Source organism: Mustela nivalis (assembly GCF_964662115.1).
Source record: "Mustela nivalis genome assembly, chromosome: 2".
NCBI classification, from domain to species: Eukaryota; Metazoa; Chordata; class Mammalia; order Carnivora; family Mustelidae; genus Mustela; species Mustela nivalis.
In genome coordinates this window covers 176,005,021-176,017,569 of record NC_139021.1, presented here as the reverse complement: position 1 = coordinate 176,017,569, position 12,549 = coordinate 176,005,021, and the positions used below count along the sequence as shown (strand labels likewise).

General features: G+C 40.1%; 1 protein-coding gene across 4 annotated transcripts in view; it reads right to left on the bottom strand.

Annotated features, from left to right (window-relative positions):
- INPP5F (inositol polyphosphate-5-phosphatase F) overlaps positions 1-12,549 on the bottom strand; it is a 78,073-nt gene that overhangs the window by 13,469 nt on the left and 52,055 nt on the right. For 3 of the 4 annotated variants that reach the window (XR_014308755.1, XM_082720282.1, XM_082720283.1), the window contains exons 10-14: positions 6,862-6,986; positions 6,026-6,103; positions 4,804-4,924; positions 3,453-3,581; positions 73-190 (exon numbers count right to left, since the gene is read on the bottom strand). Coding sequence is in view for 2 of the 4 variants with exons in the window: in XM_082720282.1 (XP_082576408.1) it covers positions 73-190; positions 3,453-3,581; positions 4,804-4,924; positions 6,026-6,103; positions 6,862-6,986 (571 nt within the window). In the remaining 2 variants the exon portion in view is untranslated. Of the gene's footprint in view, positions 1-72; positions 191-3,452; positions 3,582-4,803; positions 4,925-6,025; positions 6,104-6,861; positions 6,987-12,549 lie in introns of those variants that run through there. The other variant, XM_082720284.1, reaches the window with a different exon arrangement.

The following is a 12,549-nucleotide window of genomic DNA, read 5'->3' as shown; positions in this document are numbered from 1 at the left end:
TTGGTTTCTGTGAAACCCTAGTCACAGAGGAATAACAAATTTTAAAGAAAGGAAAGCATTTAGGTTTCTTACCTATAACAGCTTGCCTATAAGCATCCTTAAACCGATTCAGGTAATACCTATTTGCTGAGTTAACACCATCTTTCATAACTCCTGCTAACTTCCTTTCTCCTGTCCTTGTGAAGTCACCCTGTCAAGGAAAAAGTCATTTTGACAATTGATTCAAAACACAAGAATGTCCCCAGAGTCAGTGTAGGCTTTTAATACAAGGCCAAAATTCTGTAGGCTTTTTATTATAACTTCTAAATAATGTAGTTAAGTTAAAATATCTACTAGTATTTGGCTGTGACCCAAGCACATCAAATAATTAAAGTGCTATTTGTGGCATCAAGTCTTCACAGTTGGATGGTGCTTTAAAGTAAATCCTCTCTTGGCAGTCTGTAGAATTTCTATAATTTACAGGTCAAACTTCCTATATAACAAAAAGAAGATTTTCAAGCCTCAAACTGGTATGATACTCAAAAATCACAAATTTCTGATGTGGGAAAGTGCACACTGATGTGGACAGTGCCCTAGAGTTTATTACAATGGGATGTAACCAGTGTGTGTGGACGTGTGTATATGGGGAGCAAGAGCAGAGAGTTCTGTCCCTTGCTGCCCATTACAATTGCTATAGAATGAGCCAACGAAGATTTAAATGGTTTTGTTTTGTTTCTCTTGCTTTTCACAACAGCAGTGTCGGAGCAAGTCCCTAGAGGGCAGTGACTTAGCTGGAAGTCTGTGCCGCTTAATCATCTCTCCATCTCCCCCCACCCCTGGCAAGCAAGTCTTGTTTTTGAGTTTGGTTTTTTTAGATCCTTCATATAAATGAGATCCTGCAGCATTTCTGGGAAGAACTTGAGAAGGAATGGCATTAATTCTTCTTTAAATATTTGGTAGAATTTCCCAGTGAAACCATTTGGTCTTGGGCTTTTCTTTCTTGGGAGGTTTTGCTTATTGATTCATCAAATCTCCTTACTCATTGGTCTGCTCCAATTTTCTATCTTTTCGAAAGTCAGTCTTGGTAGGTTGTATGTTTCTAGAAATGTATCCCTTCCTTCTAAATTGTCCAATTTGTTGGCATATAACTGTTCAGAGCAGGCACCTGTGATTCTATGTATTTCTGTGATATCAGCTGTAATGTCACTTTCATTTATAATTTTGAGTCCTTTTTCCTCTTGATAAGTCTAGCTAAAGGTCTATTGATTTTATCTCTTCAGAAAACCAACTCTTCAAAACAAAAAATAAAATAAAATAAAATAAAAAAGTTGTGCCAGAAAACCAACTCTTAGTTTTGTTGATCTTTTCTATTGTTTTTCCTAGTCTCCCTTTCAAATATTTCTGTTCTAATCTTTATTATTTCCTTCTTTCTGATAACTCTGGGCTTACTTTCTTCTTTTTCTAGTTTGTTGTAAAGTTAGTTCTAGTAAAGTTAGGTTGTTTGAGATCTTTCTTTTTTCTTAATGTAGGCATTTATAGCTATAAACTTTCCCTTTAGAACTGCTTTTGCCACATCCCCTAAGTTGTGTTTCCATTTTCATTTGTTTCAAGTTGGGTTGTTTTTTTTTTTTTTTTAATTTAACCCTTTTTGATTTCTTCTTTCACCCAGTGATTGTTCAGGAGTATATTAATTTCCACATATTTATGAATTTTCTAATTTTTCTATTACCGATTTCTATTTTCATTTCACATTCATTTTCATTCATTTCTGACCACCACTGTGGTCAGAAAAGATACCCGAAATACCTTCTATCTTTTTGAACCTTGTTAAAACTTGTTTTGTGGCCTAACCTATCATCTGTCCTGGAAAATGTTCCACATGTGCTTCTGAAGAATATGTATTCTGCTGTTCCTAGATGAAATTTTCTATATACGTCTGCTGGGTCCAGTTGGTCTACCGTCCTGCTCAAATTTACTGTTTCCTTATTGATTTTCTCCCTGGATGATCCACTGTGGAGAATGGGGTATTAAAATCCCCTACTGGGGTGCCTGGGTGGCTCAGTCAGTTAAGCGTCTGCCTTCGGCTCAGGTCATGATCTCAGGGTCCTGGGATTGAGTCCCACATTGGGCTCCCTGCTCAGCAGGGAGTCTGCTTCTCCCCTTCTCTGATTGTGCTCTGTCTCTCTCAAATAAATGAAATCTTGAAAAAATAAAATAAAATCCCCTACTATTATTGTACTGCTATTTATTCTTCCTTTTCATTTTGTTAGTAATTGCTTTATATATTTAGGTGTTCGGATATTGGGTTCATAAAAGTATTTCTCTTTAATCAGTAACTTGTACAAGGACTTCGAAAGTCCAATTTCCTTAATAAAAAGCTTTTTTATATTTATCACTCAACCGGAAGATGGATTTGATGGCCTGTTGAGACTTGATACAATTTTTTGTAAGGAATATCCTGAGGAGTGCCTCAGTGGCTCAGTCGTTAAGTGTCTGCCTTCGGCTCAGGTCAGCCCGGCATCAGGCTCCCTACTCAGTAGGAAGCCTGCTTCTCCCTCTCCCACTTCCCTCCTTGTGTTCCCTCTCTCGCTGTATCTCTCTCTCTCCCTGTCAAAAAAAAAAAAAAAAGATGAATAAATAATCTTTAAAAAAAAGAAAAGAAATATCCGGAGATAAACTGTTACCTTGAAGGAAAATTAACATAAAACTAATGTAAACTAATTCCATCATTTCTTACTGGCCACAGAAGGAGTATTTGGTGCCTACTAAATATGGTTTATATTTAAATTGAATTCTGTGAAGATTAGCTCTGTAGGATCTTCAAAAGACTTATTCATAACAACCACAAAAAGATAATAAAACATTTCGTCAGCATTTACTGAGTGCCAGGAAATGGTCTAAGCCCTCACATGCATTAACTCATATAATCCCACGACAGTCTTGAAGTGTGTCTAGTATTATTCGGTTTTACAAATGAAGAGACACAGAGAGGTTAAGTGACTTGCTCAAGATTGCGAAGCTAGTAAGGGGCAGGACTGGGATTCAACTTCAGCAGAGGCAAATATACTCAGGACCGTATTCTAACAACAGACATGTTCTATCCGTGTAACATTTCAAAAACCAATTATTTCACACAGAATTCCCGATTTCCAAACTCCCTTGGGAAACTGGAAGATCTAGCCACCCTGGGCCTCTGTCCGCAGAAGGAAGCAGAACAGCCCCCTCCCGAGACAACAGGCGCTCTTCCTTAGGTCTGTCCCATTTCCTCCTTTAAGCTAATGGGTGCTCCCTTTTCCTGGCCCTAGGAGAGCTGGAATACGTGACCCCTGCATGAACCAAACTTTCCAGAAAGGAGTCAAGTACATAGCCTACCATCTGTAGCCCAAGTAGCTTTCTCTCAAAAAGAAGGTTGTTTTAAAACCCCCTCCTGTGTCCCACAGAATGACCCACAAAAGCTGGCCGTCGGTGTTTACCTTCAGAGCGGCGGTGCCAGCATACTGCCTGCTAATGGAGTCCCCGTTGTTGGCCCACATTATCTGATAGATCCGATTACATTTCACTGGCAGTGGCTGTTCTGGGGGCATCACACCTAATTTTTTCAGCTAAAATTAACACATTGGTGGATTAGCTGCATATTAGGCAGGAAACCATAGCATAAAATATACATTGCAGCAAAAGGAAGCATGTTCATGTACAATTTTGGACCCTCAAATAAAAGAAATGGTGTTTCCGGACGTTTCCAAAATAGAGCACAACTGAGAGAGAGTTTTATCAATTGCTACACGTGATTAAACAGAATGAAATATTTCACTATCTTGGTGTCATTTTTAACGTGTAGGCTTATATTCTATTCTGCCTTTGTTTTAAATTTGCCGATGCAGTGAGACTATCAAAAAAGCCTCTTGAAACAACAACATTAGCAGTAGCAGAGCCATGAGTGCCCAGAAGGTGCGAGCCCTGGGTGGAGAATGGGGTTCTGAGAGCTGTTTTTATACGACTTATCTCATTGGCTCCTGGTAACAACCTGCAATCCATACTCTTATTAAGTCCCTTTTAAGGATGAAGAGATAGAAGCTGAGAGAGGCCGAGCTTTTCCATGGGGTCAACACCAAATACGTGGTAGACCCAGGGCTTAGACTCAAAACCTGGCTGCTTTGTGCACAGTGAGAAGGAAGACACTCACCATCTCAAAACACAGTACCGAGGTTCCATCAAAAACGCCCAGACCCCATGCTAAGAATGTCTACCTTGAGAAAGCAACACTCAGGTGTTGTGGGGCTGGAGATCTAAAGGGGGACACTGAGTAACAGATGCTAGAACTGCAGGAAGCATCCGCCACCAACAGGAGTGGAGGATAAAAGCTAGTTCTGTGGCACCAAAGGAGCCAACAGCTGCAGAGAAGGCGCCACAAGACAGGCAAAGCAGCTTGTCCCTTCCTCCTCCTCCAGCCTCACGGTCTTCCTCTGGCGCCTCCTACTGGCAGAGTCTCACACAGCGCCAGCTGGCTGAGCAGAAGGCGCCGCAGACTCCAAGCCCCAAAGGTACAAGACCCCATGTGGAGCTAAGAGGAAAAAGGTGTATGGCCACACAGGCCCACCCGATCGACGACGTTGAAATGCTGGGCCTCACATTTTTGAAATGAGTACTTAAGAAAATGCCACTTAAATCAACTTATTTCCACTGAAGGTTGTACTTTCCAGGTTTTAATGCAACTGTCTGTATGCTGTAAATGTTCTACAGAACGATTTTATGTACTTGTTTACATGTGGGAAAGAAGCAGAAATGAATACTTACAATGCAGCACCCTCCCCACCCCCCAATTACCTGCTGTTCCATGACCACGCGGGCGATGGCGGCTTGGACCACGTTGGTGCGATCCAGGCAGTCCATGCAATTGACACGAAAAATCCCTTCTTGTTTACATATCACCCCGGCTTGATCGACCCTTTTTCAAAAATAGATTGGGATTATTTTACAATATGAAATACCTTAATGAGATTTTCAAAAACCACAGTTCCTTAGAATATAGCAGTAACTAACCAGGAGCACTGGTTATCCACTTGATGGAATACTATGTGACAGGCATTACTGAGCACTTCGTGGACACTGTTGTTAACTCACACAATAAGTTGATAAAACATTATTATCCCCATTTTAAAGACAAACAAAAGAAAATAAAACGGAAGGGCAGAATGACTTGTCTTCAGTCTCACTGACTACTAAGCAGACCTGACACAATCCTGGATTATGCTCTTCTATACATTAAAGCCAGAAGGCATTTTAATTTTTTTTTAAAGATTTTATTTATTCATTTGACAGACAGAGATCATAAGTAGGCAGAGAGGCAGGCAGAGAGAGAAAGGGAAGCAGGCTCCCTGCTGAGCAGAGAGCCCAACTCGGGGCTTGATCCCAGGGCCCTGGGATCATGACCTGAACCGAAGGCAGAAGCTTTAATCCACTGAACCACCCAGGCGCCCCCAGAAGGCACTTAAAACACCATCTTGCCTGTTCCTTTTGACTGCAAGGAGAAATGCATCTCAGTGCATCTAGCTCGAGCAGACAAAGTCACTTTACCACTCAGTGAGGAGTCCTGCAGACGCCTTGTGTGTCTAATTTCTCTGTCTAATCAAATGTTCTCTCCAATCCTTTAATCCAGTTTCTTCTTCCTACAACTCCCTCCTGCTGCAAATTTTCATTTTCCCCTCTCTGGTAATTCTGAAATGCCTGCACATTGAGACCAAGTACCTCGAAGCCATGTTAGGGATGTTGAGAGAGAAGAGAAAGAGGAAATGTCGACCACGGAACATCTACTGGAGTTAAAGAACAGCCAGAGAGCGCGTCACTCCATTTTGCCTGACCACCTGACACCTCTGCCCTGTTCTAAGCTATCACTGCCCAATGACGGCCACTCTTGAAAAGGAAAATGGGAATTGGGAAGCAAAATGAAAGAAAAATGCTTTTTCAGCTTGCTGCTATTAAGTAGTACCAAATACATGCGATTTCACAGACTAAGAGTTTATATCAAATTGACTTATGGAACACCTACCAACACCACTTCATGTCAAGGATAATGTCACAAATGGCATCTGTTAGTGTTTGAACATTCTCAAACTTCATTCCTCGGCTAAAATTCATGCCAAAGGGGAAAAAAAAAACAACTTTAGTAACGGTTTTTTTTTTTCAGCTTAAGATACAATATTTAAAGTAGCTTGGAAAAATTAAAATTATTGCTTTAAGTACAGGTGGTTAACATCACTATAAATTATATGGGCAACTATATAAATGCTTATAATTAATCTGCATTGTGAAAGAAAATATATTTAAGAATACACTGAAACATATCACAGGTATCAGAAGCTTCTTTCCCCCACCAAATTTTCAATACCTGGGTAGATGAACCCACATTAGAGCCAGGATTATGACAAAAGAACCGGCTTTCAGAGTACACACAGGTTAAAGTTACCATCAAAATGATTCACCGATTATTTTTTTTCCGGAGCAAATGCTGGTGAGGTTGATCCATAGGGAAAGGAGTATTACTAATACGCAATAAAGGCGAGACAAGAGAATGACTTTTAAGTAAGGGGACTCCATTACTTTTGCCAGGCTTGGACCGAAGCAGAAAGGAAAAGCTCCAGAAGTTCTTCAGGTGACAAAAGGAAAAATGGAACTCTCATGTTGTTTTGGAAAAGAAGGACTAAATAATGCAGGAACAATTAAATTTTCAGCCAAAATAAAGCTCATGTGAAAATCAAAACTAAATAACAATGACAAGAAGAGATGTTTCTTTCCGATAGGAAGACAGGAAGCGACGGGTTGCCATGGCAGCACGTGCCGCAAACACCGGACCGGGTCAGAACTCCCGTCAGGAAGCCTTCTTACCAGTGCTCGTGGAAGTCAAATGAGACGTAAGTGAGCTGTGAGCTGTTGTAGAGTAACACTTGCTTCAGGTACGCATCACCAATAATTTTCTCCCTGCCTGCCTGGTCTACCAAGTTAATAATAACCTGTGAGAGTAAGGAAAAACGAATTCAGTTTAGTCAGACGTTAAAAACTCAATGTGGTTTTTAATCACTTTATTTGGAATTATGTTTTAGAAATATTTTATAGCCACAATTAGAAATTTATTCCTTCAAGCATCCATTTTTTCCATAAAATTAGGCTTTCACTTGTTATATTTCAGTTTATGAGAATCATTTATGTAAATAGCATTAATAGCTATCTTATGCATTACGTATTTGCAATAACCAATTGGGATACATAATAAAAACCAGGTCCTTTATCATAGCAAATATTTAAGTTATTTATAATAATTTTTAAAAGAAATATATGAGACCTACATATGGACACTATAAAACTGCTGAAATACCAAAAAGAAAATCTGAGTAAATGGGAAGACACTATGATGCCAGATAGCAAGGTTCAGTGCTGTAAGGATGTCAAGTTTCTCCAGATTAATTTGAACATTTAACAATCCCAATCAAAATTTGATCAGCTCTGGGGACGCCTGGGTGGCTCAGTTGGTTGAGCAGCTGCCTTCGGCTCAGGTCATGATCCCAGCGTCCTGGGATCGAGTCCCACATCGGGCTCCTTGCTCCGCAGGGAGCCTGCTTCTCCCTCTGACTCTGCCTTCCACTCTGTCTGCCTGTGCTCGCTTTCGCTCGCGCTCTCTCTCTGACAAATAAATAAAATCTTAAAAAAAAAAAATTTGATCAGCTCTTCCTATGGACTTGACAAGTTAATTCTAAAGTTCATCCGGAAGGATAAATATGCAGAATAAGCTCTGAAAACTATTAATAAAAGAGGACTAGACCCACTGAAGAGCAAAACATACTCTTAAGTCTACAGCAGTTAAGATGGTAGTACTTGTGTAGAAACAGAGGAATGACCCATAGAACAGGACAAATAGCCAAGATACAGACCACGTACATTGAGGAATCTAAACTATGGTAACAGTATAATTCTGGGGGAAGTCCAGAATATTCTAGAATAGAGGGGAGAAACTTACTTTAGCCCCTACATCTCATTATGCATAAATTATAGCTGCATTAAGGACCTAAATATTTTTTTAAGTTATAAAAAAAGAATATTTGGGGTGATGTTTCCATAACTCTAGAATGGGACATGACTTTCTAAGCATAAGATTAAAAACCAGAGGCATAAACAAAAAGATGGACAAATGTGACAACATGAAAATTTAAAACCTCTGTAACTAATGACAATACAAGTAAGCAAAGGTAAAACAACAAAACAAAAAGAAACAAAAAACTACCTGGGGTAATATATCTGTAACACAAAACCAATAAGATATAAGAGTGCTATAAATTTAGTTAGAAAATATGAATAAAGGATACAGAGGAAATTCACAAGAGAAAATACACAGAACCAACAGACATGAGGCTACAACTGTTAATAATCAGAAAGGGAGACAAACCAAGAAACGGACTCTTCTTAACTATGGAGAACAAACTGATGGTTATTGGAAGGGGGGGGGGGACGGGAGAAACAGGTGACCGGGGTTAAGGAGGACACTTGTTGGGATGAGCATGAAGTGTTGTGTGGAAGTACTGAATCACTATCGTGTACACCTGAAACATTATGCCGTAGGTTAACTCACTGAAATTTAAATAAAAACTTTTTTTTTAAAGATTTTACTTATTTGTTTGATAGAGATCACAAGTAGGCAGAGAGGCAGGCAGAGAGAGAGAGGAGGAAGCAGGCTCTCACCGAGCAGAGAGCCTGATGCGGGGCTCCATCCCAGGACCCTGAGATCATGACCTGCGCTGAAGGCAGAGGCCTAACCCTCTGAGCCACCCAGGCATCCCCTAAATAAAAACTTTTTAAAAAGCCCAAAGAAATACAAATTTATAACAGAAAACTAGTTTTCACCTATCCAGAGGCAAACATTGAATCCTAAACAGAGTCAGCATTGGTGAGTATATGAGAAAGTGAGCACTGGCTCCCATTCTTGCTGAGAGTATAAACTGTTGTGATCTTCTGGGGATCAACCGAGGGGCAGGTGTCAATATTATCCACCTACTATTTGCCCTAGCTGTTCTGCTTCTAGAAACATACTCTATGAAGCACATAGAATCCCCAGATATATGAACGTTGCTTTCTGGAAAATTTTTACACTAGCAAAAACTATATCCTAAGCCTGCATCAATGGAGAAATAGAGAAAAAACAGCCATGAAACATTAAGTGAAAACAGCTGCAGAATAGTATATATCGTACAGCCCTCCACTGACTTAATTTTATAAATGTGTATTTATGCAGGTGCAAGATGGTTTTTGCTGCAAATGACAAATCACTGACTCAGATCTTAGAAAAAGAAGTCAGGAGGTTGCATGGTTCTAGAATTGCTTAATTCAGTGGCACCAATACCAAGTCTTTCCATCTTTCCTGCCATCTTTGGCATATTGGTCAGGGCTCAGGTTAGTTCGTTCACAATTTTGACACTGAAGCAGCATATCAAGTCCAAACACAACCACCACGGAGGGACTGTTGATTCCTGTATCTCTTTTTAGCACAGCAGGAAATCGTTCCCAGAAGCGTCCAGGAGACTTCCCTCACATCATACTTCACTGGCCCAGCTGCCGATGAACACACACAGGTCAGTGCCCAAACCGGTCACGGGCAACAGGAACAGTGGAGCCACCCTGAGTCAGACCGACCTGCGGGTCCGCCTCTCAGAGAGTGACTGGGGGAGGGGGGGTTGCGCGGAGCAGGTGGGTAAGGGAACATTACTGGGGTACTGTTAGAAAGGAGGAGGTGTCTGCTCAGAACATACACAGATAAAACTGATGTGTCCAAACAGTTTTTGAAAGTCAACACAGAGCAGGGATGAAGGTGCTGAGGAGGTTACTCCTTCTGCTTCCTTTACACATCTCAGTACTGTTACAGTTCGCACAATGATTATGGGTTACATTTTTTTAAAGTTTTTATTTATTTTTTAGTAATCTCCATACCCAGCATGGGGCTCGAACCCACAACCCTGAGATCAAGAGTCACAGGGCTCCTCCAACTGAGCCGCCAGGTGCCCCTATGTGTTATATCGGAATCGTGGCTTACTTTCTGTAATGCTAGCGATAACTCCACATACTGCTGATACATGAACTTATTCACACTGTAAAAAGTTCAAATGTAGATAAAGGTCAAATCCTTCTTCACTTCAACACAGACCCACAGCCTTCCCCGGAAGTGATGAGGGTTCGCAGCGTGCTGTGTGCCCTTTGAGCCCATATAAAGGTGTGCTGATACACATGCGCATCCACATATGTGTTAGAACACAGATATGGAAAAGAATTACATGGTATTGTTTTGTGGGTTTTAAATGGCAACACACCATATGCTGTTACAGTCTTTACTCACTCTACTGTGTGATTTCAACATCTTTCCACGCTAGTACACACAGATCTACATCTCTGCCTCGTTTCTAAGCCATTGTATCCAATGCTTTACATGTGCCACACTTCATCCTCTGACCTCCTGATCAACAGTCGGGGTTCTGTGACACTGCAATCAACGTTCTTGGAGAGACCTCGTGGATTGAACGCCGGTTTCTCTCAGGTAGACTTAAGATTTTTTTGTCTTGGAGTTCCAGTTTTTCCACGTCCTTAACAAAACTTGGCTTATACTATCTTTTTATTTTAGTCATTCTGGTGTGTCAGTGGTTTTACTTTGCATTTCCCGAATGGCTGATGAAATGGAACACCTGTCATATGTTTACTGGCCTGTTAAATATACCTTTCTGTGAACTCTGCTCAAGTGTTTTGTCCAGTTTTCTTTCAGGCCAGACATCTTTTTGGGGAGGGGGGTTTATAAGACTTATTTAAAAAATAAGTTTTAAATAAGAGTTCTAGATATGAGTCTTTTGTCTTAGATGTATATTTTTAAAAATCTGAAATATCTTCTCCTACTCTGTGAATTGCTTTTCCATTCTCTCAATGGTGCTGCTTAATAAATAGAAGTTCTTTATTTTACTATTTTTAAAGAGATTTATTTATTTGAGAGCGAGAGAGAGTGTGTGTGCTTGAACAGTGTGAGCAGAGTGAGCAGGGAGAGGGAGGAGAGCGGACTCCCCACTGAGGGGGGACCCAACATGGGGCTCGACGCGGGGCGGGACCACCCTGAGATCCCTACATGAGCCAAAATCAAGAGCTGGAGGCTCAAACGACTGAGCCACTTAGGTGCCCCCATTATTTATTTTTTAAGTTATTTATTTAAGTAATCTCTATACCCAACATGGAGCTTGAACTCACTCTAATTTATTAATATTTTCATTATGGTTGGTGATTTAAGTCCTATCTAATTTTAATGCAGTTTCAATAAATACATGATAAAACTTCAATAGAGTTAAAAATTTAGTAAAGTCAAATGTATTATTATTTTTCACTATGCTTAGTGCTTTTTAAAAATTTTTATTTATTTTTAACATCTAATTGCATATATTAGTTTCTATGGTGTCAGCAGCAAAGCTGATCAAACTTAGTCAAGTTTGATCAATTATACAAACATATAAGGATTTCTCAAGGAAAAGTGGTCTCCCTGAAAGCAAGGGGGCAGGAATTATTTTAATTAGGCCTTCATTTTCTAAAGCCTGACCCTAGAAATCATAGGTGAATTTGAAATTGAGAAGTCATAGATGATTGTGTTAGCTAACTCAAAAAGAGACTGAGGTATTGGTTAGCACTTTTTTTTTAAAGATTTTTTAAAATTTATTTGACACAGAGAGAGAGAGAGAGAGAGAGAGAGAGAGTTCACAAGTAGGCAGAGAGGCAGGCAGAGAGAGAGGAGGAAGCAGGTTCCCCACCGGGCAGAGAGCCCAATGCGGGGCTTGATGTGGGGCTCGATCCCAGGACCCTGGGATCATGACCTGAGCCGAAGGCAGAGGCTTTAACCCACTGAGCCACCCAGGTGCCCCTTGGTTAGCACTTTTTAAGCCCTAATTAAGGCTTAATTAGGTCAAAAAGGTGTTCTTGGGGCACCAAAGAGAGGCTGGGGGAAGGCCGTGGGACTTTAAAAGGGAAAAAAAAAAGAACTTCTCTATTTTCCTTTAAAAGGTTCATGGTTTAACTTTTCAAAGTCAGATCCATATCCACCTGGAAATGATTTCTATATATAATATTTAGTATAGATATCAAAAAGCAAAACTACTGGACTAGCGATCTAAGCAGATTTTGATTGATAATGCCATTTGTAACAGCTGTACCGACTTGTTTCCACCAGCAATGTGTCAGAGTTCTCATTTCCCCAATTACTTGTCTTTATCTCTTATTATCAACTTCATACTTTTTTTCAGTCTGAGGGCTTGCTTTTTTATTTTCCTGCTCAGGCTGTCTTTGCAAGGATTGCACAAAGTGCATATATTAATTTTGGAAGAACTGACATCTCTTCAGTACTAGTCCTTCCTGCCAGAAACATGGTATTTTCTCTCTGTTTATTCAGGTTTTCTTTTGTGTTCTAGTCATTCTTTCTCCCACTTCCCGCCTCCATATACATGCTACCTTTTTTGTCTGTTTATTAGGTTTTAGGTTATTTCTTCCTATTTTTTTTTGTTGTTGTTGTTA